The sequence below is a fragment of the Schistocerca gregaria genome, chromosome X (genome assembly GCF_023897955.1).
Source record: "Schistocerca gregaria isolate iqSchGreg1 chromosome X, iqSchGreg1.2, whole genome shotgun sequence".
NCBI lineage: Eukaryota > Metazoa > Arthropoda > Insecta > Orthoptera > Acrididae > Schistocerca > Schistocerca gregaria.
Genome location: NC_064931.1, coordinates 809,146,747 through 809,172,269, shown reverse-complemented (window position 1 = coordinate 809,172,269; position 25,523 = coordinate 809,146,747). Strand labels below are relative to the sequence as shown.

Sequence of the window (25,523 nt, the reverse complement as noted above, 5' to 3'; positions counted from 1 at the left end):
CGTTGGCTTCTTCCCACGGAGAGATTTGATTCTGATGCAGACACACTGGTCACTGCGTATAATCCGACCTGACTCTGTTTCAGCTTCCATTTTAAAACTGAATTGATCAGGACACAGCCACGCGAACCAGCAAACACACATACGACCGTCACGCCTGAAGTCACGCTCACAACTGACATGATTTTGAAATCGACACGCCACTGTAACATCGCGCATGCGAAATGTGCAGGACTTTAAAAATGACCCTCGTATTAAGAAGGACCATAAGTCACGGTCACATAACTAAAACTTTTTTCTCTTTTTTTGCAGAGTGCCCAGAACAGGTTACTTATCAAGCATGGAAAGATTGTCAACGTGGATTCTGTGGTGGATGGAGATGTGTACATTGAAGATGGAGTAATAAAGTGAGTTCTATCAAATATGAAGTGTAGTGTCTAAATGTGTCCAAAAATCTCCTCCTAATTTCAAAGTTTGTTTTCTACAGGCAAGTTGGCAGCAATCTGATCATACCTGGTGGTACAAGAATAATTGACGCTCGTGGAAAGTACGTGATACCTGGTAAGTGAAAAATCGCGTAGCCCTTCCTAAACAGATATTCAGACATTTTGATTTCGTGGATATGGCTACTTATTGATGAGTAATTGTGATTTTTTTTTCATTAATAATTTGGAGGCTCTGTTGGAAAATTAGTAGTGTCAGCTTTTTCACCGATTAGGTGAGATGCAGCATGAATACTATTGTGTGATTGGGTGGCTTAAGCCATAGCTATTTCGACTGCAGCATTTGTGGTTTGAAGCCTCATGTCTTAGATGGTGTCCACTGGCTATGGAGAGCGGAAATCAAAAATGCTGTACCCTCCTCGGGACTCCCAACTCATTTGTGAGTACGTGTGTGATGAGTACAGGGGTTACAGTACTTCTTTCCTTATGGTGCAGTTTTACAGTTTTACTCTCTGATAATCTTTCCTGGGGCTTTGTCTCTAGGATTCCCTACTGACAACCTAGTTTGCTCATAGAACATAGATCATGGCTATTCCCACTTCGTTCATTCTACACGACATATTTCAGTTACCTTACGCTCAGTCCCCACATCTAGGTTTGACTTCAAACTTATTATTATTATACAGAATATACAGGCCGTATGGTGAAAGTTGCCCAATACAAAGTATGGTAACCAGTTGAGGTGGGCGGTCGTCAAAAACCACTATGGTGGTAGTCCCAACAAGATGGAATTGCACTGTTGATGCATGAGCTGCCGCCTCTGTGCACATGGTGAGGAGTAGGTGCCTATCTATTTGGGGATTCCAGGCCAAGGAGGACTGGCCATCAAGCCAGGTGATCTTTGATCTGACTGGGTGGCACTCATAGGGGAGCCCATGTTCAGAGCAGGTGGCATCATTTCGGATATTTTGCGTCATGAAATGACCAAAATTATCAGCTGGTGAATGCGAAGCTCCAGCAGTCTCTTCAAAGCGACAGCAAGACAGTGTACCAGTTCAAGATTCAAGGAACTTTCCCTCTTTGGCCTTACCATAGGAGGAGAACAAAACCAAGTAACATTCAGACACCTACTCCACACATTTCCTTGTTTGCTAATGAATGGAGGGTCTTTCGCCTCTATTAAGCCAGTATTGTTTGTTTACAATACTGGAAACTCATTTGATGAACTCTCTTTACTTTGTAAATTACGAACTGGTGCCATGTTAATCTAAATTGCAAATTCTATCTAGTCCCTGGCGTTACTCTCGTTGGAGATATACCTATTACCATAACGGTTCATAAGAACTTCAACATGATACAGCAATTAATTTTTCACCAGATCCTAATGCTGCAAATGGATGAACTATGTGAAAATGTGGAGAGGCAAGGGATCCACTTCATACATTGTGTACGTTTGTTCTAGCTTTTGAGTGGGGATTCACTTAGAGACCACACCCCCCCCCCCCCCCACTCCCTTCCTCCTCAAGGAGATCACAGCTCACATTTCTTGTGCGAGTAAGTGATTGGCCACCACAGGCCCCCACCTCTCTTGCAGGAATCCTTCCCTTTCCGTGCTGCAAGTTTTATATCTCTACTATTCTTCCCCTCCTCCCCACCCCACACATACTGTCTTCCCATTTGATGGTCGTCTTACTGCCAGTTGTACTTGGATTTGGTTTGTGATGTTGGACACTCATTTTCTTCCCATCTGGCATACTATAGCTTTTCATTTTTAAGTGTATGGTCCCATTTCTTGGATTTCACCTACTATTTCTTTTCTGTCATGCAAGAAAGGTCACTCAGCATGGTGTATGTTCCCCCTTTGCATATTTCTCTGTTTGCATCCTTACTTTCTTGCAAAACTAGTATTCCCAAAACCCAGCACGTTAGCCATTCTGTTGTGTGTGGGGGAGTGGGGGAGGTGTCATCAAGTACATGCACAGCGGTAACCTCCTGGCTGTGCTGGGATCACACTGTTGTTGCCTGAGCTGGAAACTTCCTGCACATGCCAACGAGTATGTGCCCATTGTTGCTGGGGCATGGTGAACCCAGGCAATGCTTTACTGCACAGGTAACTGTTTTTGTGTGTGGGTGGCACCTACGGGGAGAGCCCCCATTTAGAGTGGGTGACACCATGGCAGAACACTCGCACATGAAGCATGTTACACTTTCTACCACTGGCAGCCGCATGGCCACATCAGTCTCACCTGAAGGCAAGACTTGTTAAACATGGAGGGATTTAGTCCCCCAAAATGTTTCTTTCCCTGGCTGTGCCATGGTACGAACATAGGAATAAAGAGACAAGAGGGATACTCCCTCCAATACACTTCTCTAGGATCAATGAGTATTCCTTTTAGATTAAAGAGCCACTTTTCTTTGCTGAATATTTTTAGGTCAGGCTCTGTTCTGATTAAAACAGGCTTCCCTTTTGCTCACCTGTGACAAGCTGGCAGATATTCCTGTTACCATAACTCCGCATAAGTCTCAGTATGGTACGGGATATCATCTTTGATTACTCTCTCCTTTTACAGATGGATGAGGAGTTGCGTGCCAGTTTGAATCTAAAGGATGTGCATTTTGTCCATCACTTCCAATGGGGACCAAAGGTCAATAGGGTTGATATTAGAGCCTTCATTTTGGCCTTTGAAGGTGACTCTTTGCCTGAAAAGGTTATGATTATGATCTATCAATGTGATCTGAAACCATATATTCCCCTTCCCATGTGGTGCTACAAATGCACAAGATTCATGCACATGTCTTCACACTGCAATGCTAGCCCCATCTGTAGGAATTGTGGACATCCATTGCACACGAACGCTCCCTGTGCCCCTCCCCCCCCCCCCCCCCCCATCTGTATCAACTGCAGGGATCACCATTCCCCCTGTTCACTGGACTGCGTCGTCTACCGAAGAGAAAAGAATATTCAAGTATACAAGACTCTTGATCAACTCGCGTATCAAGGGATCAAAAAGAAATACGATTGTCTATATCACAAACCTGTGACAATGACACACACTATGCCTATGACAACGTCATCCTCCCTAGTGACTGTACCATTGCCTTTCGTGTGTTCTATGTTGGGTCCTTGAGACTGCTTGACACAACCCACTCCCTTGGTGATTGAGAGCCCTCCTCCTATTACTTTCCTCACACCTTGTTTGGGGGCATAGACACACCGCCTGTCAGGGATGTCAGATGCCAACCACTGGTGGGAGAAACAGAACCCTCCTCCATCATTTCTTACCAGTAAGGGGTCCCTTTGGATGCTCGCTTCCCACGAATCTGCAGACCTGACCGGTGACAGAAGGTGCCACATGTTGTGGGTTGTAGGACTTCTCGTTACTTCTCTGTCTCAGAATCTGGGGCAGACAGACCCCTGCAAAAATCAAAATCGTATGAGATGGAGAACAAGATGGCCTTCAAGCAGGAGAATCTGATGGCCACATTCCGCCTGTCTCCAATGCGGTGGAAGTGGTGGCCCCTAACCCCACCACACAGCTTGTTGATTCATAACCAATGTGTGTTAATGCTCTATGCTTATAAGTGGTGGCAGCAGGTGGCCCTGAGGCATGACCTGCCTCCTTGGTCCCTTCATGCCCCCACAGAATACTGATAGTGTGGTACTCAAGTGGTTCGTGGGTTCCCCCCCACCTCCCAATCCCACCACAATCTGGTTGAGCTATGAAACTCCCAAGAAACTCAGTTCCCAGCTAAGTGGACCCCATACCTTCCGTGGCTGTCAAGCTATTTTAAGAATTGCGCAGACACGGAAAGAGTGTCATTTGGTGACTGCACATATGTTCTACACTTGTTTTACAATGAACATGTGCAACTCTCCATGACTTTGGAGGCTGTGGCTGTTCATGTGAAGATGTCTCTGTAATTTAATGCCTTAGTGTGCATCTCCCTTTTGATGATGAAGTGCTCCTCAATGTCGCGTCTACAATGTTTTTTCAGCTTTCCAGATCCTTTCTAATATTGAATGACTTAAATACCCACAACCCGTTGTCAATTGGAACTATGACAACTGGCTATGGTAAAGCTATCAAAACTTCGCTCGATCTTTGTCTCTTGAATGCCAGTGCACCCTCCCCCACCCCCCATACCCTTCAGTGGGGCATATGGAGCTTATTTGGCCATTGATCTTCCCATTTGCAACTCTTGTCTCATCTCCTGCTACCATTGGAGTATCGATGACAGCCTGTGTAACTGTGATCATTTTCCGATCATCTTGATCCTCCCTCAATGTCACTTGAGTGCTGTGTTTCCAGATTGGCTCACAAAAAAGCTGACGGGGATGCATTCACCTATGCCATTGCCATTAGCATGCTGCCACATGGAGATATTGATTATGCTGTCCAGAGTGCAATTGCAGCCATTCTATTGGCAGCTGACTTAAACATCCCAGTTCCTTGGGACCTTCCTGTTGGAAGATAGTCTCTTGGTGGACACTCAAAATCGCCATGGCCATTAGAAATTGCATACGAAGTCTCCAACACCATAAGTGACATTTACTCCTCCCTCATAGATGTCGGAAAATGTTAGATGCCATTATTAACACCAGTTCCTCATAAGTGTAGAAGACTAATTGGGCAATGGCTGCCCATCTCAGTAGCATTTACCTGGTTTCGGTACTGGGACAATCTCACTTTCTTGCTGCTGACATGGGAACTCACACTCGCTCCAGATAAGATTGCAAATGGCATGGACACGACATTGGCAATCTGCGGATAAGCATTTAGAGCATTTGGCTGTGGATGCAATATAGTCCTGCAACCATATCAGGGCAAAAGGATAGGGCACTAAGTAATTCTCACTCACTGGACAGAGGATTATCCAGGGGGTGTGCAGTGGAATGCATGTTAATTTGCTCCACCCACTGTTTCAGGGTACAAAATGCAGGCTGATAATTCTCAGCTGCAGAGGTTCGAACATAATGCAATGCAAAATGTTCAGCAACAGTGGCGGTCAGAGTGTACACCACCATTCAGGGCACTTACTTACCTTGACACAACTGCCTTAATCCAGGTAATCCCCTCCACACTTTCCTCCTCCTTTGTGATGTCAGTGTACACCATCCCCTTTGGAGAAGTACACTTCATCTGGTTGGGCCTTTCTCATTGACAAACTTCTTTCCTATCCTGACCTGCTTTTCCTCAATGACTGTACTCCTACCCACTTCAGTACCACCCATGTCACCTTCATGGCTGTCAACCTTACTCTCTTCTTACTATTTTATGGAATCACTAAAACAGTAGCTACACGATGCTTCTTGTGATAGTGACCACTTTCCGATAATCCTGTCATTGCCTTGTTGCTGCCCAATGGATCAGTTATGTTAGGTGCTTCGAAGAGTCAACTGGCAGTAGCATGCCTCTGCTGTCACTTTCACCACCTCTGTCAGATTGCATTGATGAGGTTGGAAGCCCTATGTATGTGTGCCACTTCTGAGCACTAGCCAATTGAGGATCTCTCGAAAATCCATTGTTAATTGCATGATTCGTTGTGATAAGAAAGTATAAGGGACAGGTTGAAGAAATCCCCTCGTCCTTTACCCACACTGCCGCACCAGATTAAATAATGAACCTTTCATTGACTGGAAATTGCTCTAGGCTCTTGACTAGTCACATGATATGGCTCCAGGTCCTGATTAGATTCATAATGAAATGATCCAGCATCTGAATGTTACTCAAATTTTCCATCTACTCTGGGACTTTGACCATATTTGGCTAGACAGTGTTCTCCATTCACAGTGGAAAGACAGTATCATCCTCTTAGTCCTTAGATGAAACAAAAACCCAATGTCTATCAACAGCTACCAACTGATTAGCCTCACCATGCCCTTCAAGCTGCATAAAAGTATGGTACTTGATTATTATGCTGGGTTCTCTAATTAGGGGGCCTTCTGTCCCCCCATCAGTGTGGCTTTTGGGAGGGATAATCCACAGCTGACCGTCTGGTTAGGTTTGGAACAACGATCCAACAGGTGTGTTCTAAACATCATCTCATTGCTGTCCATTTTGACCTACATAAGGCATACACCATCACTGGGCACCATCAAATTTTACTTACCATCCATGACTCCAGCTTTCAAGGCTCTTTATCAATTTTTATTGGTCAGTTTCATGTTGCTAGTTGTTTTGGGTAGTTGTTTCTCTAAATGTACCATGAGTCCTAGACAATGGCACATTGCTCTGTACCGAGGCTTCCCTTCCTCATTAGCATTAGTGGGCTAGTGTCCTTTGTTGGACTAACAGTCAATTCCACACGGTGTGTCAATGACTTTTGCATTTGGTGTAGCTTTCAATATCTTGCCTTGGCTGAATGCCTGATTCAAGGAACCATCCAAAGGGCCACCACTTGGACCCTTCCCCATGGCTTTTCTCTCCCGCAAAAACATGAATCGTGTCTTTCTGTTGTCATACCACAATCCATCCTTACCCAGAGCTGTTACTGTATACCCAGATCTTGGATGTTGTGCACAGTCCATATTTTTGGGACTCCTCTTTAATGAGAGGCTGATATTATTGCCCCATATTTGTCAACTAAAGACTAGCTGCATACATAAGTGTAATTCAATGCTTCCTCATGCACCCTTGTTATCTATATTTACTGGACGCTGGTCTCGTCCTATTGGCTCTAAGATTACCAGGTTAATGGTTCAGTGGCACATTTGGCTTTGCAATGTCTTGCCCCAATCCATCTTCACAGAGTATGAATGGCCTGCGGTACCTTCTGGACAAGCCACGTGGAATGAAAGTATCTTTTCATTAGTCCTAATGGTATCAACGCTTGCCCACTTATTATGCAATCATCATCATCATCATTATCATCTGAGAAATTTATAGTCGTGCAACTTACCAAATTCTTTTCGCATACAAGGGGCATTTATCCTATGACCACCATCCTCTACTGGGATTGCTAGTTATATGCACCTCGAGGCCCTTTGTTGACATCTCTTGTCTTAATGTGTTAAAATGTGCTCACCATGTTTTTCCGCAGAGTCACCCTTGGTTATATCAAAGAGTCTACTGCTGCATGGCACTCCTCCTTCCATTCCTCGTGGGAGTAACCTAGTCTTCTATGTCTCTGCATTTGTCATATTATATCAACCCAAACGTTATTTTTTTTTTTTTATGTAAGCAGCCCCACCCCCTCCATAGTTGTAGAGATATTTTTCCCTCAGATATGCCATCTTGAACTACCTTCGGAGTGGTTGTGGTTGTGGGCATCTCCTGCTACATGCTGACTCAGGGGTACCCTCAACCCTGCCTCTTTTCCCTGTTGCTTCTGTGAACTCTCCTTTTCTGTGTTTTAATTGCTTTTAGGAATGTGCCTCTTTCAGGAGTGGGACTCTGTTGACTAGTAGGTGCTATCTTCCTATTTAATACTTTGTCTGTAATGGATCAAGAGGAGAGGGGGGTGACTGTGGAAGGGCCTGATCCAATCACATGCAGAACACCGGAACATGCCCATGTAGGGCCTTAACTGTTTCTCTCATATTGCGTTGTTATTAATGGTCTAATTGATGTCCAATTATATTTTACTTTATTTTTCAGCACGGGCATCAGTATTATGTTCAGTGCTTCACTGTTATCATCCCTATATATTTTCCCAACCAAGCACACTCATAGCGGATGTCACTACCTCCAGATGAAAGAACTATTGAGCGAGAGACTGGTGATCTCGCTGCTCAGTCCTATACCCCTATAAACCAACCCAACACCCTTGGTTTAGTACCCAGACCACAAATTAGGACTGGTCTATTTCACAGACCTAAAGTTTCAATTGCCCCCATGACATTTTGATGTCCCTTCCTCTCACTTCTTCAGGGGTATGTGTGCTACCATCATTTACACTGATAGTTCTAAATCCATGGATAGGACAGGGTTTCCTTTTGTTGCCCACTGGTCAAGAACAAAATTTGTTGCCAGGAATCTGTAGCGATTTTACCTTGGAGCTGATTTCCATTAGGATTACATTTAATTAAACAGACCTGCCTCTATCATGTTTTAATTTGTAGTGACCCAATGAGAAGTCTCCAGGCTAATGATAAACGTTACTCTTGCCACCCTGTCATATCTGCTGTTTACAGTTTATTCTCTGATCTTACTCGTACTGCCCCTCCAGTTGTCTTTCTCTCTGTCACATGTCATGTTGGTATCCAAGGGAATGAACTGGCCAACTATCTGGCTACAGAAGCAACTAGTAGCCCAGCATTCACTTTAATAAATGCACCTGAGGTTTTCAGTTAATCATTTATCCCAGGGAAAAGCTGCACGGTCATCAACAGTAACTGTTCTTTCGAGAACAAGTTACTGTCTTCGTATATTCACTTTAATTATGTCAAGTGCAGCTTTGTAAATGCAAATAAGGCCTTCCGTCACTTAGAGATGGGGTATAATCTGGTGGCATAACTCAGGATTATCAAGGAGGCTACAGCTGTATATTGCCTCTCTTTCCACTCTTCCTGGAAGGAATCCAGCTTTCTGTGTCACCTTCACATCTGCCATACCAGATGAATCCAAAGTTTCACCTTACATAATGCAGTACCCCGCAATGTAGTTGAGAAGCCTTATAAAAAATAACTCGCACCTTGGTGGAATTCCCCATCCTTGGGGCTCTCCATGCTGTGGTGGTCTTCCAGATTGTTTGCCTCCAATATTGGCAGACAATGTACAGACAGTCGAGTGGGTGCTTTCTATTCTCCAAGAATGTTGTTTTAAGTCTCACATATAACATTTTAAACTATTTTTGGATCTGGTTTATCATTGGGACTTGAGTTTCTGTTTCTGGGATTTGCAACAACTTTTCAGTCAATAAACACATGGTCCCCTTTATTGGGTTTGACCAGCCACCAATTTTCAAAATTCTCCAGAAGTGCAGATCATGTAGGGAAGGTCGCCCAATGCAGTGTATGCTCCATCATTGTACCTTTCCACATTTGCACCATTCCCTTTTATAAGGTAATATAGCCAAAACCCAGCATGGTAGCCATTCCAGTATGAGAGAGGGTGGGGAGGGATAACATAAAGTACCTGCTTGGTGGTAGAGTCTGACTACACAGGGATCGAAATGGTGGTGTCTGGGCTGAAAACTCTCCATTTATATCAAGGAGTATGTGCCTATTGTGACGGGGCCACAAGGACTCCAAACAGTAGATTATTGGTCAGGTAGCTGTTGCTGAGACTGGATCGTGCCCATGGGAGAGCCCCCATTTGGAGTGAGTGGCACCATGGCAGATCAGCCACAAGTGAAGTGGATGAAGTTATCTTCCACTGGTGGCCATATAGCTCCAGCAGTCTCTATGAAAGTACAGTCCTCTTTTAATGCAGAGAGATATAACACTAAAATGTTCCCTTCCCTGGCTAAATCGCTTCAGGCAAATGCCAGGATGGTTCCTTTGAAGGGCACGGCCAGCTTCCTTCCCCATTCTTCCATAGCCCGATGGGACTGATGACCTCGCTGTTGGGTCCCCTCACTCAAATCAACCAACCAACCCTTCTCTGGCTACGCTGTAGGAGGAATGTAGGGCCAGGCAGCAAACAGAAAAATACTCCCTCCACCAGTATTTAGTTTCCACAAGGACTGATTAAGATTCCTTCTTGGCCACAAAGACTTTATTCTTTGTGGAAACTATAGAGGACAAATTTGGCGAAGTCTCAGGCATTTCTAAAATGAAGAATGGGTCAATTGTGATAAAAACATTATCCCCTGCCAAGTCACGGGCACTGCTTGCTTGTAACAAGCTGGGTGACATGCTGGTGATTGTCTCTCTCATAATAGTCTAAATATGGTTGAGAGCACCATTTTTCACTGAGAGCTGCTCTTGCAATCTGATGAGCTATGGGCCATTGTGGAGCAACAGGGTGTACACTTTGTCCATCATGTACATAGGGGGCCAAAGGACAAAGAGTTGTATACCAGTGCCTTCATCTTAGCCTTTGAGGGAGATCGATTGCCTGAAGAGGTAAAAGTGATGGTATACCAATGCAATGTAAAACCAATATTCACCCCCACCCCCTTTCCCCTTATGTGATGCTTCAAGTGCTTGATATCTGGGCACGTGTTGCTAGCTCCTTCTGTAGATACTGTGGATGAGCACTGTATGCAAACACTCCTTGTCTCTTACCCCATCTATGTCAACTGTGGAAGGCTCTATTCTCCCTACTCACCAGATTGCACTGTTTCCCAGAGAGAAAAAAGATACAAGAATACAATACTCTGGACAAATTAACTAATTTTCCAAGAGGCCAAGAACTTGTAAGAGCAGTTGCTCCCACCAATTTACGACGACGTCATATGCTGCAGCTGTGATGACATCGCCCCCTTTGGTGGTAGTACTCCCACCAGTTACTCCTACAGTGGGCCCTCAGGGCTGTTCATCTGTGCTAGCCCCTAGATGGTTGGGGGTTTCCCTCTTGCTGCTTCTCCCACACCAACTTTGGGGAACAATGGCTTCCAGCCACCAGGGACATTGGTCTCGACCTCCCAGCCAGAGATGAATCACCTTCCTCCATCTTCACTTGCCAGAAAGGTGTCCCTCAGGACACTTCCTTCCAAGGTTTCTTCTGTCTTCAACCAGACACCAGCCAGTGGCTGGAGGAGCCACAGGCTGCTGGTTGCAGGGCTTTGCAATCATCACTTTACCTGAAACTGATTCAGTGAAGCCCTTGTAATCATAAAAATCTTCTAAAGAGAGGAAAGACTAGAAAAAGTCCTCCATGGAGGAGGACATTCCAGTGCCCCCCCCCCTCTTCCCCCCCCCTTCCCCCCCCTTCCCCCCCCCTCTTCCCCCCCCCTTCCCCCCCCTTCCCCCCCCCCCCTTCCCACCACATGGTGCCTGTTCCACTTCTGTGGCCAAGTTTGAGATTCTGGCAGTCCCTGAGGCCCTGGTTCATGCCAAAAAATGGAACATGGAACCTATGTATATTGATGCCATAACCTCTCAACCAGTGGCAGCAGGACATAGCCTGCCTCCTTGATCCCTTTGTGGTCTCGCAGTACATTAAAAAAAATGTTCTCCAGTGAAATTGTAGAAGTTTTTTCCACTAACTGGTTGAGCTATGCTATCTTTTAAGCACTTCCCCTGACTTCTGCATTGCCTATCAGGAGACTTGGTTCCCAGCAATGTGGAGCTTGGCCCTTTGTGGATTGTGCTACCCGTGACAGGGTGTTGGACAGAGATTGCACATATGTTGTAGACACACTGTGTAGTGAACTTGTGCCTCTTAATACACCTTTGGAGGCTGTGGCTGTTCGCGTAAGGGTATGTCAGGATCTTATGGCTGCAATGTTTACCTCCATTCTGATAGTGACATGTCTCAGAACATATTGTTTGCATTGATTTCTCCGCTCCCACCACCTTTCCTAATCTGGAGTGATTTCAGTGCCCATAAGCCTTTGTGGGGTGGAACCAGGAATGCTAGTAGTGCTCGAGATGTTTAATCCTTAGTGGCACAACTTGACCTTTGCCTCTCAAATACCTGTACCCCAACACACATCATTGTGGTGCACAGAACTTTCTCGGCCATTGACCTTTCCATTTGCAGCTTTGTCTTCTCCCATCTGTTTACTGGAGGGTCCATGATGTCTGTGCTAGTGACCACTTTCTGATCTTCCTCTCCTTTCCTCAGCATCACTCCCCTGGACACCTGCCCAGATGGGCACTCAACAGTGCTATCTGGGATGCTTTCACCTCTGCTGTCAGCCTTTGCTTCCCATCTTGTGGAGATATCAGTGAGGCATTCCAGCAACTAATTCAAATGAATCAAAAGTAATTCTTTACTTTATTAAACTGTTCATTAGATTGTCAAATATTCTGGAATGTGTATGAAGGAAGGATCATGCAGAAAAAGTGACGGGAACAAACCAAATGTCTGAATGTGAAGGCTCATAAACCATAGAATATCTGTGGAGTAGGTCGCACAAAAATTATATAGCTTTGTAAAAGTAAGTCTTTTTGTTGTGTTAGATGCATGAAAGTATTATTAGTTACATCATTCAAACTAGACAGAGTACTGATGTTTTGTGTTAAAATATTGAAAAATAGTTGTCATTATTGTAGATATTTATAACTTAACTTTACACAGAAATTGTAGGGCATCACTCGTCCTATCAACCATATTTATAGATAAGCACTGAACTACTACCAGTGATTAAATTTAATGGTGTAACATCTACATCCATACTCCGCACTCCGCACGCCACCTTACAGTGTGTGGCGGAGGGTACCTTGTGTACCTCTATCGGTTTTCCCTTCTATTCCAGTCTAGTATTGTTTGTGAAAAGGAAGATTGTCGGCATGCCTCTGTCTGGGTTCTAATCTCTCTGATTTTCTCCTCATGGTCTCTTCACGAGATGTACATAGGGGGGAGCAATATACTGCTTGACTCCTCGGTGAAGGTATATTCTCGAAACTTAAACAAAAGCCTATACTGAGCCACTGACTCTCTCTCTTGCAAAGAGTTGTGTAAATGACAAACAGCTAATAGTGATCCACATACATGAATACAAGCATGTGCAATTTTAATTTGCTGTCTGTATTAAACAACAAAATTAAACTTTTTTTGATGAATTCTGTGCTGTTCCTCTCAGCACCCTATATATATACACTAGCTGTTACCCCCTCCACCGTTTCTCTCCTAGTGTCTTCGGTGCGGACAGTGCAGTAGCTATTGGAGGTGGTGGGGGAAGCAGCGCCTGGGTCTGAACTGGGGTCTGCAGTCCCCGTGCTGCCACCGTCAGGGGCGGTCCTCGATCTCTGGGACTGCATCTTTCTCTCCAGGCTGAGTGCAGGGTTCCAAGCCTGAAGCCTGAAGGCCGCAGTCTTTATTAATTAGATCGTCCTGTAGTCCGATTTCGATGACCTCTTTAGTAACGCAGTCCCAGAAGTACGAGGATTGACAGAGTATTTTTGTTTTTTCATAGTCCATAGTATGGCCAGTCTTTATACAATGGTCAGCCACAGCTGATTTAGTGGCCTGACATAATTCGGTGCGGTGCTTGTGTTTGCGGCACCTCTCTCCTACAGTGCGGACTGTCTCCCCAACTTACGATCAATGACGCAGAAATGTCAGTGCTCAAGAAAGGACTCAACTTCGCCCCGAGATCTCTATCGATTGTGGACATTATAAGCAGTGTGGAGCAGGCCACCTACACACTGCCAGCCAACGAAGCAGAAGAAATACATTGTGAAACATGCCGTGTGCTAACCAGGGCCACACCACTGAAACAGAACATCTCCAAGGAGGAGGGAGTGGCCATCCACGAGCTGCGCAGCGATCCTGAGTTGGTGGTCTTGCCTGCTGACAAAGGCAATTATACACTTCTGCACCTGCACCCAGAATATAAGAGAAAAATGTACAAACTTCCCAAAGACGCAGTGTACAGAAGGATGGAAGGAGACCCGAGAAGTCGCCTTCAAAGAAGAACCGTTGAACTTCTTCGCAATACCTTTGATCGAAAAACTGTCAAGAAACTTCTACCACGAGCGGCTGCACCATCACGACTGTATGGGCTACCAAAGGTCCACAAGGACGAGACACCTATACATCCAATAGTCAGCAACATAGGAGCAGCAACCTATGAACTGGCGTAGCACTTGACGGGTCTCCTTAGTCCACTCATGGGAAAATGCGAACACCACATCCGCAATTCCACCCACTTTGTGAACGTATACAAGAACTTCAGCTCCAGGATAGCGACTTGTAGTGAGCTTCAATGTAATGTCCCTCTTCACTAGGGTACCACTGAAAGACTCCATCAATCTGATAAGCAAGAAAGTCAACGACAACCGAACAAAGCTCTTTGAGCTCGTGCTCACCTCACGATTTCCATATTCCCGAGAGCCTTGGTGATTTTCTCACACCTCCCACAGTTGGCCAACATTCACCTGTGCTTCTAATAAGCACCCTAGGTTGCATCCGGATGTGGTCAGTCCTTAAGTTAAAAGGCTTTTCAGGGGTCTTGTCTGTTTGAGTTGAGATATTGGACTGTAGCAACATTTTAAATATCTTTGGCGTCAGCATCCTTGTAAGCTGATGAGATTTTTCAAATGCATCAGATGTTTGGCATTGTTTGTCAACCATGACAAATATGTCCACTCTCAATTGGTGGTTGCTGGTTCCCAGCCCTGATATATAGTTATGAATGCCACATTCTGTTAGGCATTATTATATTATATGGTGAAACACATGGAGAAATCAATGTGCTTTCACTCTAATCTTGACAGTCATTAATGTGAATAGAAAGCTGGGGGGTGGGGGGGTGGAGAAGATGGTATTTCTATGAGGTGTAATGTTGTGCACCAGTGTGTTACATAATATACATGCAGATTAAGATGTATAGGTAAATTTTAACAGGACTTTTCACATTTCTGTTTTATGAGACTTTGGTCACAAAATTATGCCGTGTCATTGTGTGTATTATATTTCATAAAAAGTACCAGTTCCTTAATGTAGATTTAGTTTATGTGCAACTCCATCTTGCAGGATAAGAAAATTTGATTTTCTGGCTGCTGTATAAGTCATAAGGACAAATGTAAATGCTGGGGTTATTGCAAATAAGTCTATACTTTTGTAGAGTTTTACAGGTAAATAAAGGAAATTAATGATATGTACTTCTTATTGCTTTACAGGAGGTATTGATCCGCACACTCATTTAGAAATTGAGTTTATGGGTGCAAAGTCTGTTGATGATTTCTACCGAGGGACAAAGGCTGCTATAGCTGGAGGAACTACTATGATCAGTAAGTGAATTGTCAGTTCATTATACACTGATGGAATTAAAGTTGTGAATTGTTTTAACACACAACTTTGTTCACAGTTGATTTTGCTCTACCCAAGAAAGGCCAGTCACTACTTGAAACATACCAGAAATACAGAGAATCAGCAGATGAAAAAGTCTGTTGTGACTATGGTCTACATGTTGGAGTCACCTGGTGGTCAGACAAGGTGTGTGTTTTTTGCATTTAGCACATTGTTGTATACTGTATAACTGTGGTATCTTTTGCATCATATCACCACCTATCCCAACACCTGTGATCCAGAATGCGCAGTATCTTTCATGAGATGATGATGTTGAACGTCCCATAATGGTGTTCTGCTACACAAATAACTTAGTAGGCTTTATTCTGTGGAGTTGTATATCTTCCTGTGAATAGCATCTCTTCTAACTGCTTTCCCCATTGTTCACGTATTTATCACTGTCCCAAATAATGGCATGTCCTGTATATACAGAAGCTATCATCTATTCTGTTGCTTCCATTACCATTTACTTGATCAAACAAGTGAGAAGTATGTGGAACAACATTTTATATAATGTCGTAGCATTCTACTTACAAGGGAACCTCTTCATCGCAGCCCCCTCGGATTTAGTTATAAGTTGGCACAGTGGATAGGCGTTGAAAAACTGAGCACAGGTCAATCGAGAAAACAGGAAGTAGTTGTGCGGAACTATGAAAAAAATAATCAAAATATACAAACTGAGTAGTCCATATGCAAGATAGGCAACATAAAGGAGAATGTGAACACACAAGCACCGTGGTTAGCGTGCGCAGCTGCGGAGCCAGAGGTCCTTGGTTCAAGTCTTCCCTCCAGTGAAAAAGTTTAATTTTTTATTTTCAATTTACGTGACAAACTCTTATGTTTTCATCACTCTTTTGGGAGTGATTACCACATCGACAAGAAGGTAGAAGAATCTTATTACCCATTCACCAAGTGTGCAAGTTAGGTGGGTCAACAACATATTCCTGTCATGTGACGCACATTCAGTCACCAGTGGCATATAGAATATATCGGATGTGTTTTCCTGTGGAGGAATTGGTTGACCTATGACCTTGCAATCAAATGTTTTTGGTTCCCTTTGGAGAGGCACGTCCTTTCGTCTACTAATCGCACGGTTTTTCAGTGCGGTCGCAAAACACACTAAACTTATTACACTGAACAGAGACGTCAATGAACGAACGGACAGATCACAACTTTGCCAAAATAAATAATGTAAACTTTTCACTCGAGGGAAGACTTGAGCCAGCGACCTCTCGTTCCACAGCTGCTCACACTAACCACGGGACCACGGCACTCCAGAAATCTCGCTATCCTTGCTGTTGCCTATCTAGCGCATGGACTATTTGGTTTGTATATTTTGCTTATTTTTTTCGTAGTTACAACTTCTTCCCGTTTTCTCGATTGATCTGTGTTCAGTTTTTCAAGGCCTATCCATTGTGCCAACTTATATCTAAATCTAAGGGGGGTGCGATGGGGAGGTTTCCTTGTTAGAAATTTCAACCAGTAAAAACAATAGTCGGTTGACAAATGTAGGAATATTGTCAAAAAGATCTCCCAAGGTAAACTGAGACATGAGGTGAATGAACTCACTGGTTAACCACTCGCATATACTGTTCCAGGAGTTGCGTAGTGGTTACATCACTGGAGTTGCATTCTGGAAGGGAAGAGTTCAAATTCCTTCCTATCCATCCAGATTTAGTTTTTCAATGGTTTCTGCAAGTTAAGATGAACAAAAGGATGATAACCTTGTAAAGAATAGATCAGATTTCCTACGCTAGTGTTCCTTCCTTCCTTCCTTCCTTCCTTTGTTTTGTCTGCATCTTTACCTCTCTAGAGAAGTTCTTCTACACTAAAGCAGCAAAGATCTTCAATGTTTAGTTTGTTTCAATTATCTCACTAACCTTAAAATAGGCTGGCCCTATGCTGTTGTCACTGTATCTACCCTTTCCCATTTTGTTCCTCCATTATTCATTTATTTATTCTTTCATCTATTAGCATTTTTATATATTTTACCATTGCTTATAATTTTGCCTAATCTTTTCTCCTCCAGTCTGCTCCATTACATTTTCCCTTTAATTGTACTTACCTTCATTTCACCTTATTTTCAGACATATTCTTATCTTGCTGTCTTTCCTTACTTTTTACATCCTTCTTGACTTCATATGCTTGTTGTTTCTTCTTTCTTTGCTAAGTATAATGGGAAAGAGTGCCTTTGCCTCCCATGTCGTCTTCATTTGCTATATCTTGTCCCACCAGGGAACACAATTTTGCATGCTCCTTAAAGCACAAATTTTTGCTCAACTTTATTATACTTAGAAAATTAAAGGAGTACTCTGCTGCACTGGTGCCTGTCGATCTTCGTTGATTTTTATCATCAGGTTTAGTGTCTCCAACATAGAAATGTACCTTTGTTGCAGTGTTTCCAATTTCCGACTTATAAACATTTTCTTAATGCACTTATCTGAGCTTAAGCCTCACCATTATAAGCTTCGCTAGTGCCTTCCTACCCTAGAGTACACTGTGTTGCAATTTGTTAAAGTTACTTTATTAAGTAGTCCTATTTGTGTCAAAAATCGCTATGTTATTTCCTCAAAGAAGTGCAATGTGCCTCTTGATATCTATCTTGTTAAAAGAACAGGTACGGGATCTGTTCAGAAAATTTCAGAAATTTGTCTACAAAATTTTTGTACCCTTACCTTTTACTTATTGTGCATGGTATCCTTCGAAATACTCTCCGCCACAATTTATACACTTCTCCCAATGCCATTTACACTTCTGGAAGCAGTCATGGTACATCTTTTGCTGGGTTTTGCAAAGTGCAGTCTGTGAATTTTTTTAATCTTGATTGTCATTGCAAATCTTCGTCCTTTCTACAGGGTTTCCAACTTTGGAAATAAAGAAAAGGTCTGGAGAGCATGGAGGATACTGTCAGGATTTCATCACATGATCCAACTGAAATGTTATGTTCTTATGTGATGTTGCAGAAAGTCAAATCTTTGATTGGTATGAACAGTTTCGTTGACATTCCTGGCACTAGCACCGTTGGTAGACGTCGAAGGGCGTTCTGAACAAGGACTCCATCCATTTGTTTCTAAACTGTGTTAACCATTCAGAACACCGAGTACAGCTTAAGCACTCATCATTGTAGACTGCCTGCATCATTTGGTGTGTCTGTAAAGGTTTTCTTGAGTTTTGTGCAAAATTTAATGCAGACGCATTGCTCCTCTGACTCTGCCACCTTGAACCTTGCAAACTGTGCAACACAATGTTCTACTCGAAACAGCACTGAACAGTAACTAACAGACATACAACAAGGAAATTCCCAACAGTTACACATCAAACACAGGGGTGTGCAAGGATGCAAACTGCATTTCGCTCCAAGGCACCATAGGCGCGAAATTATGAATTTTCCATAATTTTTTGAGCAGACGTCATATGCGTCACTGTGAATTAGTAAATATGCCAATAATGGATTGTAGCACTTTTTGAGGCACACAAAATGTAATTTCAGCTGGTTACTTGCAACTGAGCACATTCACTTATAATATTTACACAGTACTTAAAACTTTGTAACGTCTAAAGTGTGAGAAATCTGATAATAAATGTTGCTCGTAGCACGTCACTGGGAATAAATGTGTGTTAAGTAGCTGATACTAGTGGCACTCATCACCCTTTATGATCCTACATTACAACCTGTTATAGGACTTGTAGAACCAATGTGGTGTTCATTAACATATGATGGTTAAGATATAGAACACATGTATTTCATTCAAAAAGTCATGTGTTGATGTAATAGAAATACTGAATAATAGGCTTCTTGACACTACTGACTTTCTTAAAGTTCATCGCATTTCTGTAGCACATTACATGGCGGAAACTTAAGTCTCTAAATGACAGTAATATTTAACATTTATACTGATAAAATGCTGAATATACTGGGTTGTCAGTTGCATAAATGTGTGTGTTTATGTATTCCAGGTTCGAGAAGAAATGGAAATTCTTTGTAAACACCATGGAGTAAACTCCTTTAAAACATTTATGGCTTACAAAGATGTTTTCATGCTGGGTGATTCTGAATTATTTGAAGTATTTGAAAGGTGTAAAGAGCTTGGAGCAGTAGCATTGGTTCATGCTGAAAATGGTTCCATCATAGCTAAGGTAATTGCCTTACTGCCTAGATTGTATTTTACATGTACATTTCTGCTTGTTTTACTGTGGTAATGAAAACTTATGTATGTAACAGTGTCTGATGACACACAAAGTTTGATAAATGTTTCAATTTGTACAATGCTTATTAATGAACTGTATAGATGCTAGTGAATTTATGCTGACACGCAGGGCTTTCATAATGAAAAAATCACTGTATAATGTAGGAGAGAAAGTTGTGGCTTAACATTTTGATGTAATGACCTTACAAACTGAAGTGTGTGAACTTCATGTAATTAAAGTGTAGCTGCAGCATAGATTGTTTGTGAGTGAAACAAACTGATTATTTGAAACAATTTTCTATTATTATTTAGTTGATTACTTATCAAGTGGTTGCTTGTCCCTAAGACCATGTGCTGTGCCAACAATCAGTCTCCTCTGCATTCTGTCTGTTGCTGTTTCCTTCCAATTGACTACATTCTATGCTTCTGCACCTTTCTTTATGTTGTCTTCCATTTGCTTGTCGGCCTACCCAGGGGTCTTTGTGTTATAGTGTGATCAATGAATGAATGCTTGCTTAGGAAGTTGGGTCTCTGACATACAGATTAAGGACCTGCCCATTGGAGTCATTTGGTCTTTTGATACTGTAAAGTATTGGGCTGGTTCATGATCTCAAATGTCGTTATTCTTTCTTGTTCTGTAAGCATCTCTCTCTCTCTCTCACTGGGCCCTAGATTCTTCTCAATGCCTGTCTTTCAAATTTTAAAAGTGTTTGCAGCTTCCTTTTGCAGCTTCCTTTTGTAGCTTTCATATAGGGCAATGGGGTGTATAACAACATTTCAGATCTTCATTTTCACAGCATGTGCTGTGGCTTTATACTTGAACATATCTCTGAGAGCATATAGACATCTGGAACCAGTAGGAATTCTTTAATTTACATCAATGGGTTCTTGATTATAACAACAGTTGTACCAACTTCCCAGCTACTTGAGTTGATCAACAAACTTAAGTTAGTCTCCGTTAGCTGTGAAGCGCTCTTGTACATATTTAGTTCTGTCTGCTTGCATATGTTAACTTTTCTGTTTATTTGGCGAGTAGTCCTGCTTTACTTGCTGGTATGGTGACCATTTTATACGTCCCCCCAAGATCTTGTTCACACTCGGTCACTAATGCTATGTCATGTGCATAAGAAAAATCTGAAACCTACCACCCTCAATTTGTAGCCCATCACGCTCTCCAAGTTTGCTCTCACTTAAGACTTTCTCCAGCCTGAGGTTAAACAGTACAACTCCCTGTCTGAGTTGAGTTTTTATGGGGAAAAGTTGTGCATATGCTCGTCCAGTCACTACTATCACTCTCGATTCACTCATAAGTGCTCTAATCATTTGAGTGAGTTTACTTTGGATTTGGAACTCCTTCAATGTTTTATAGAGAATGTCTCAAATACTGTTGTATACGCTTTGAAAATCTATGAACAGTACCTGGATTTTTCCCTTTTTTCAAATATTTCTTAAGAACTTGGGTAAGAGTGAACACACTGTCAGTAGTTGAATGGTTTGAACAGAATCCAGTATGATCATCTCCAGGATATTGTCTGCAAATTGTTTTACCTTTTCTAACTTAATTATAGAAAGACTCTTGTACATCATGTTAAGTAAACTGATTGCTTGGCAGTTAGAGCAATCTATCTTGTTTCTTTTCATTTGTATTGGACAAATTACTGTTGTCTTGCAGCTGTCTGGCAGCCTCCAGTTGCATAAGCAAAGAAACTTTACCTAGGTTTCGGCTGTAATAATGCCGCCTCCTTCAGAAATGTAACAATATAAAATTAAATTAAACTAAAACATGCTAGATATTGGCCTTGTTAAACTTAAAATGTTAGTACTACAGTACATAGTCACTTCTACTAATGTCCTGCCGTTAGGTCACACCAATGGGCCATACAGGTGAGCCGTGGGAGCTGAGTCGTAACTGGGTGCTGTGGGCAGCAACGCAGCGATCTCAGCTGGTGGTGGTGTTCATTTTTGTGCAGAGTAATACAAACATAAAACCAGTAAATGTTAACTGAGATTATTATGGAAAATAGTTCATTACAATAGTTTGGACTATTAATGGCATTAAAACCTTAAGTCACTGAAGGTGCCGTTCCATAAAAGGCAAAAAACATATAAAAAATGTACTATACAAAAGTATGAATAAACATTAATCGATAACATTGTTAAAACAGCTAGAAATGTTACTGGTAAATAAACAATAATAACTGAAGTTACAGTTCTATGAGAGGCAAATGACATTAGGTAGTGTAAAGGAACCTTTCAATAAGAACAGGCCACAAGTTAAGATTAACAGTGGCTGAAATGTATGGAACTTAGCTAAGAATTAACACCTGTGAATGATAATAAGGACAATTGTCTCATACAGGTTAGTGGTTAGATATGTGGTCAACAATTAATGCATGGAAAAACCAGTAGGCTGTATGTCATAGCCAGCTGCTGATGACGTAGGTACTTTATAAAGTCTTCTACCTACGTTAGCCTACTGGTTTTTCCATGTATTAATTGCTGATCACCTACTGTGTATCTATCCACAACCCTGTATGAAACATCTGTTCTTATTATCATTTACAGGTGTTAATTCTTAGCCAAGTTCCACACATTTCAGCCACTGTTAACCTTAACTTAGGGCCTGTTCTTACTAAAAGGTTCCTTTACACTATGACATTTGCCTCTCATAGAACTGTAACTTCAGTTATTATGGTTTATTTGCCAGTGACATTTCTAGCTGTTGTAACAAATAATGTTATCAATTAATATTTATTCATACTTTTGTTCAGTACATTTTTATGTCTCTTGCCTTTTATGGAATAACTTCAGTGACTTATGGTTTTAATGTCATTAATAGTCCAAACTATTGTAGTAAACTATTTTCCATAATAATCTCAGTTAACATTTAATGGTTTTAAGTTTGTATTACTCTGCACGCGCATGTGCGTGACCACCAGCTGAGCTCGCTGCGTCACTGCCCGCAGTGCCCAGTTAAGACTCGGCACTTGTGGCCCACCTGTCTGGCCCATTGATGTGACCTAATGGCAAAACATTAGTCATAAGACTGTGTCAGTTCTACTATGTACTGTAGTACAAACATTTTAAGTTTGACAAGGTCAGTATCTTGCATGTTTCAATTTAATTTTATATTGTGACATTTCTGAAGAAGGCGACATTATTATATCTGAAACGTAGGTAAAGTTTCTTTGCTCGTGCAAGTGGAGGCTGAAATTTAATATAATTACATTTTACAGTTGCTGACTCTGTTGCACAATGCTAAAATATTCATGTTTGAAGAAATGTCAATAAATTGCCCTTATGTTTCCTTGGTAAGTGTTGACAGAAGTTCTGTACTGGAAGGATTTTTGATCCAGATGTGTTGATCAAAATTGTTGAGACTTTCATAGTTTCCTTTTGACAAATTTCTTGTTGACTTCTGTCTTTGTTCTTGTTGCTGATCTCTGTGTTCTGGATAGCACTTCAGAAAGTAATCATAGAGTTCATTTAAATGATGCACAAAAGCAGACTTAAATCTTCACTCACTTGGAAGTCATTGTCGTCTAAAACTGTGTGAAGAGAAGGGAAAACATAATGTATGTCTTTATCATATAACTTTTTCTTCTACAGCAGTAGTTTCTTCCTGAAGACATTGGTCTGACAGTTGCAAAATGTTGGTTTCATTACCTTGAAGGGATACATCCTGTTGAGTGAGTGTTTGTGCAAAGATGTGCCTAAGGTACACCAGTTACAAGACAGTCACTATCTACGACTTCTCAGAAGTCAAATGTTTCTGTGGTCAAGGAAAGAGTAAATTCATTACTGAGTTCATACACCCTTTTGAAGACATTCACACCAAAAAGCCAGCGGGAGTTATTGTAATGAATTAGGGAAATGTTGTCAGCTCCCATATCAGCATACATTTCTTAAAAAATCTCAATTTTCGTGTCTGACTTCACAGAAGTTTACTACTTCTTTCGCTGAGCTAAGGAGGCCATGAAGGACAGGTTTGGTATATCATTGTTCTCCAGGAGACCTTGTCTGGAATTGTTTGGGTTCCTGGTGCTAGTCTTTTTGATTTGACACCTATTTGGCAATTTGTGCATTAATGAAGATGAGATGAAATTTGTGCCATCAGCCTAACAGCCAGCCATACTATGACCTATGTCTGTACACACATGTGCACCACTTTCACAATTCATGTTGTCAGTCATATCAAATATTTGATGAACAATAGTGTGGTCTGACAAAAACACTTTGGCAGCTGTCCCATGTATCATGATAATACCCTATCTGGAACAACTGGTAAAATAAAGTCTACTGGTGTGATGTGAGGTTTACTGCTCTTTGCTACATGGTAAGCAACTTTACACGATGGAAGAACAGTTGTTTAGAAAGCTGTGTTTTGTCCTGTAATTTCTTTTAACTTGTTGGAAAAGTATTCTTGTGGTTTGTTTAGAAAACCACTATGATTTGACTCCAAATGTCATTTCATTTGATTAGGAAGCATGTTTTCGGTAGTTAGAACTATTAAACAAATACATACTGTGGTTGCTCTTATTTCCAAAGGAAGGAAGACAGACAGATAGGTAGATAGATAGATATGTTGGATTTAACATCCAGTCGACATCAAAGTCATTAGAAACAGAGCACAAGTTCGGATGATATCTAGGATGGGGAAGGAAATTGGCCGTGCTCTTTTAAAGGAACCTGGCATTTGCCTGGAGTGATTTAGGAAAATCACAAGAAACCAAAATCTAAATGGTTGGATGTAGGTTTGAACTGCTGTCCTCCCGAGAGTCCAGTGTTCTACCCACAGTGTCATCTCACTCGGTACTGTCATAGAAATTGTTTTCTTTAAATGTTTTCCTCCTAGAACCTAGTCCTGCCTTTGTTTTGTGCTGTTGCAGCTTTTCTTAATTTCTCTAAACTTGTCATGTGAAAGATGTTGAGTTTTCTTCAGCATAGCTCCTTTTCATTATCTTCATCCTGTCATTTTCTTTGTTTGCATTATAGGAAATATGTCTGATTTAAAATTCTTGTAGCAGCATCCATCTGAAGAGGCCCTCTCACAGTCAGTATTTATTGTACAATACTACTGTGTCAAAATATTGCATGAAAGCATGAGGTGAAGAACAGCACAATTTTATTGCACAATATATATGTCCAGGATGTGTTAGAGCTCTTCATTCGTAGTGATGTCAGCACTTGATGTAGACTCAAAATGTAATGCAGTTGCAATGCTGTATTCTGCAAAAAGGAAAGTGAGAGGAAATGGCAAGGGGTGAAAAAAGTGGCCTGGAAGGCATCTTGTAAGTGACCACAATAACATGCTAAGAGAACTTGCAGCATAGCTAAATGACTATCAGAATTTTTTAATGACGGACTGTATCTTTCATTGAATGGGTGGACTTTTACAGCTTTGTACACAGAAAAGATACTGTTCATATACTCATTGGATTTCACTTTCCACAATGCTGGAAGCGATCTGCAAACCTGAAAATAATAAGATACATTATTGTAGAGTATTGGTTGGTAGTGCTGTTACAGATTTCTGCAATAAATAATTCAAGCTTCTAAAACAGACACTGTCGCAGTATTCTTTCCATACACTTTTATCTAATGATTCTACAGCTAATTATTGAATAAGTATTAAATTTGTAGTCAAACTACCCTCCTGAATGCATTTCCACAGATAATTCCTTTCATCTGTCTTTCTTGATGTGTTCATATTTGTATGGTATCACTGTATCTGTTGCTTGCATGTACCAAAATCACAAAGTTTTGGCAAGAACTTCGGTGTATTGCACAATATCGTCTGTACACTGTACGATATATGGCACAATGTATTGAGAGAGTGTCAATATTTGTATAGCTCTGCAGTCCCCTTCAGTATATTGCACAAACTGTCAATACCATTCCCAGATGGTAAGTATTATTAAATGGTACTCAGTATTGTGCAATAAATGTTGACTGTGTGAGGACCTTGTAAAGCATTTTACACTAGATTCTTTACCCAGTCCTCAGTAGTTTTTTTTCCACAAGTATATTACGTGGAAAAAAATTAATTC

General features: G+C 41.6%; 1 protein-coding gene across 2 annotated transcripts in view; it reads left to right on the top strand.

Annotated features, from left to right (window-relative positions):
- The first annotated feature begins 310 nt into the window (after positions 1-310).
- Positions 311-25,523, top strand: part of LOC126297691 (dihydropyrimidinase-like) — a 67,677-nt gene continuing 42,464 nt past the window's right edge. For both annotated transcript variants that reach the window (XM_049988808.1, XM_049988807.1), the window contains exons 1-5: positions 311-404; positions 485-558; positions 15,118-15,228; positions 15,306-15,433; positions 19,244-19,423. In XM_049988808.1, coding sequence (XP_049844765.1) covers positions 15,156-15,228; positions 15,306-15,433; positions 19,244-19,423 — 381 coding nt within the window. In that variant the 5' untranslated portion in view covers positions 311-404; positions 485-558; positions 15,118-15,155. The remainder of the gene's footprint in view (positions 405-484; positions 559-15,117; positions 15,229-15,305; positions 15,434-19,243; positions 19,424-25,523) is intronic.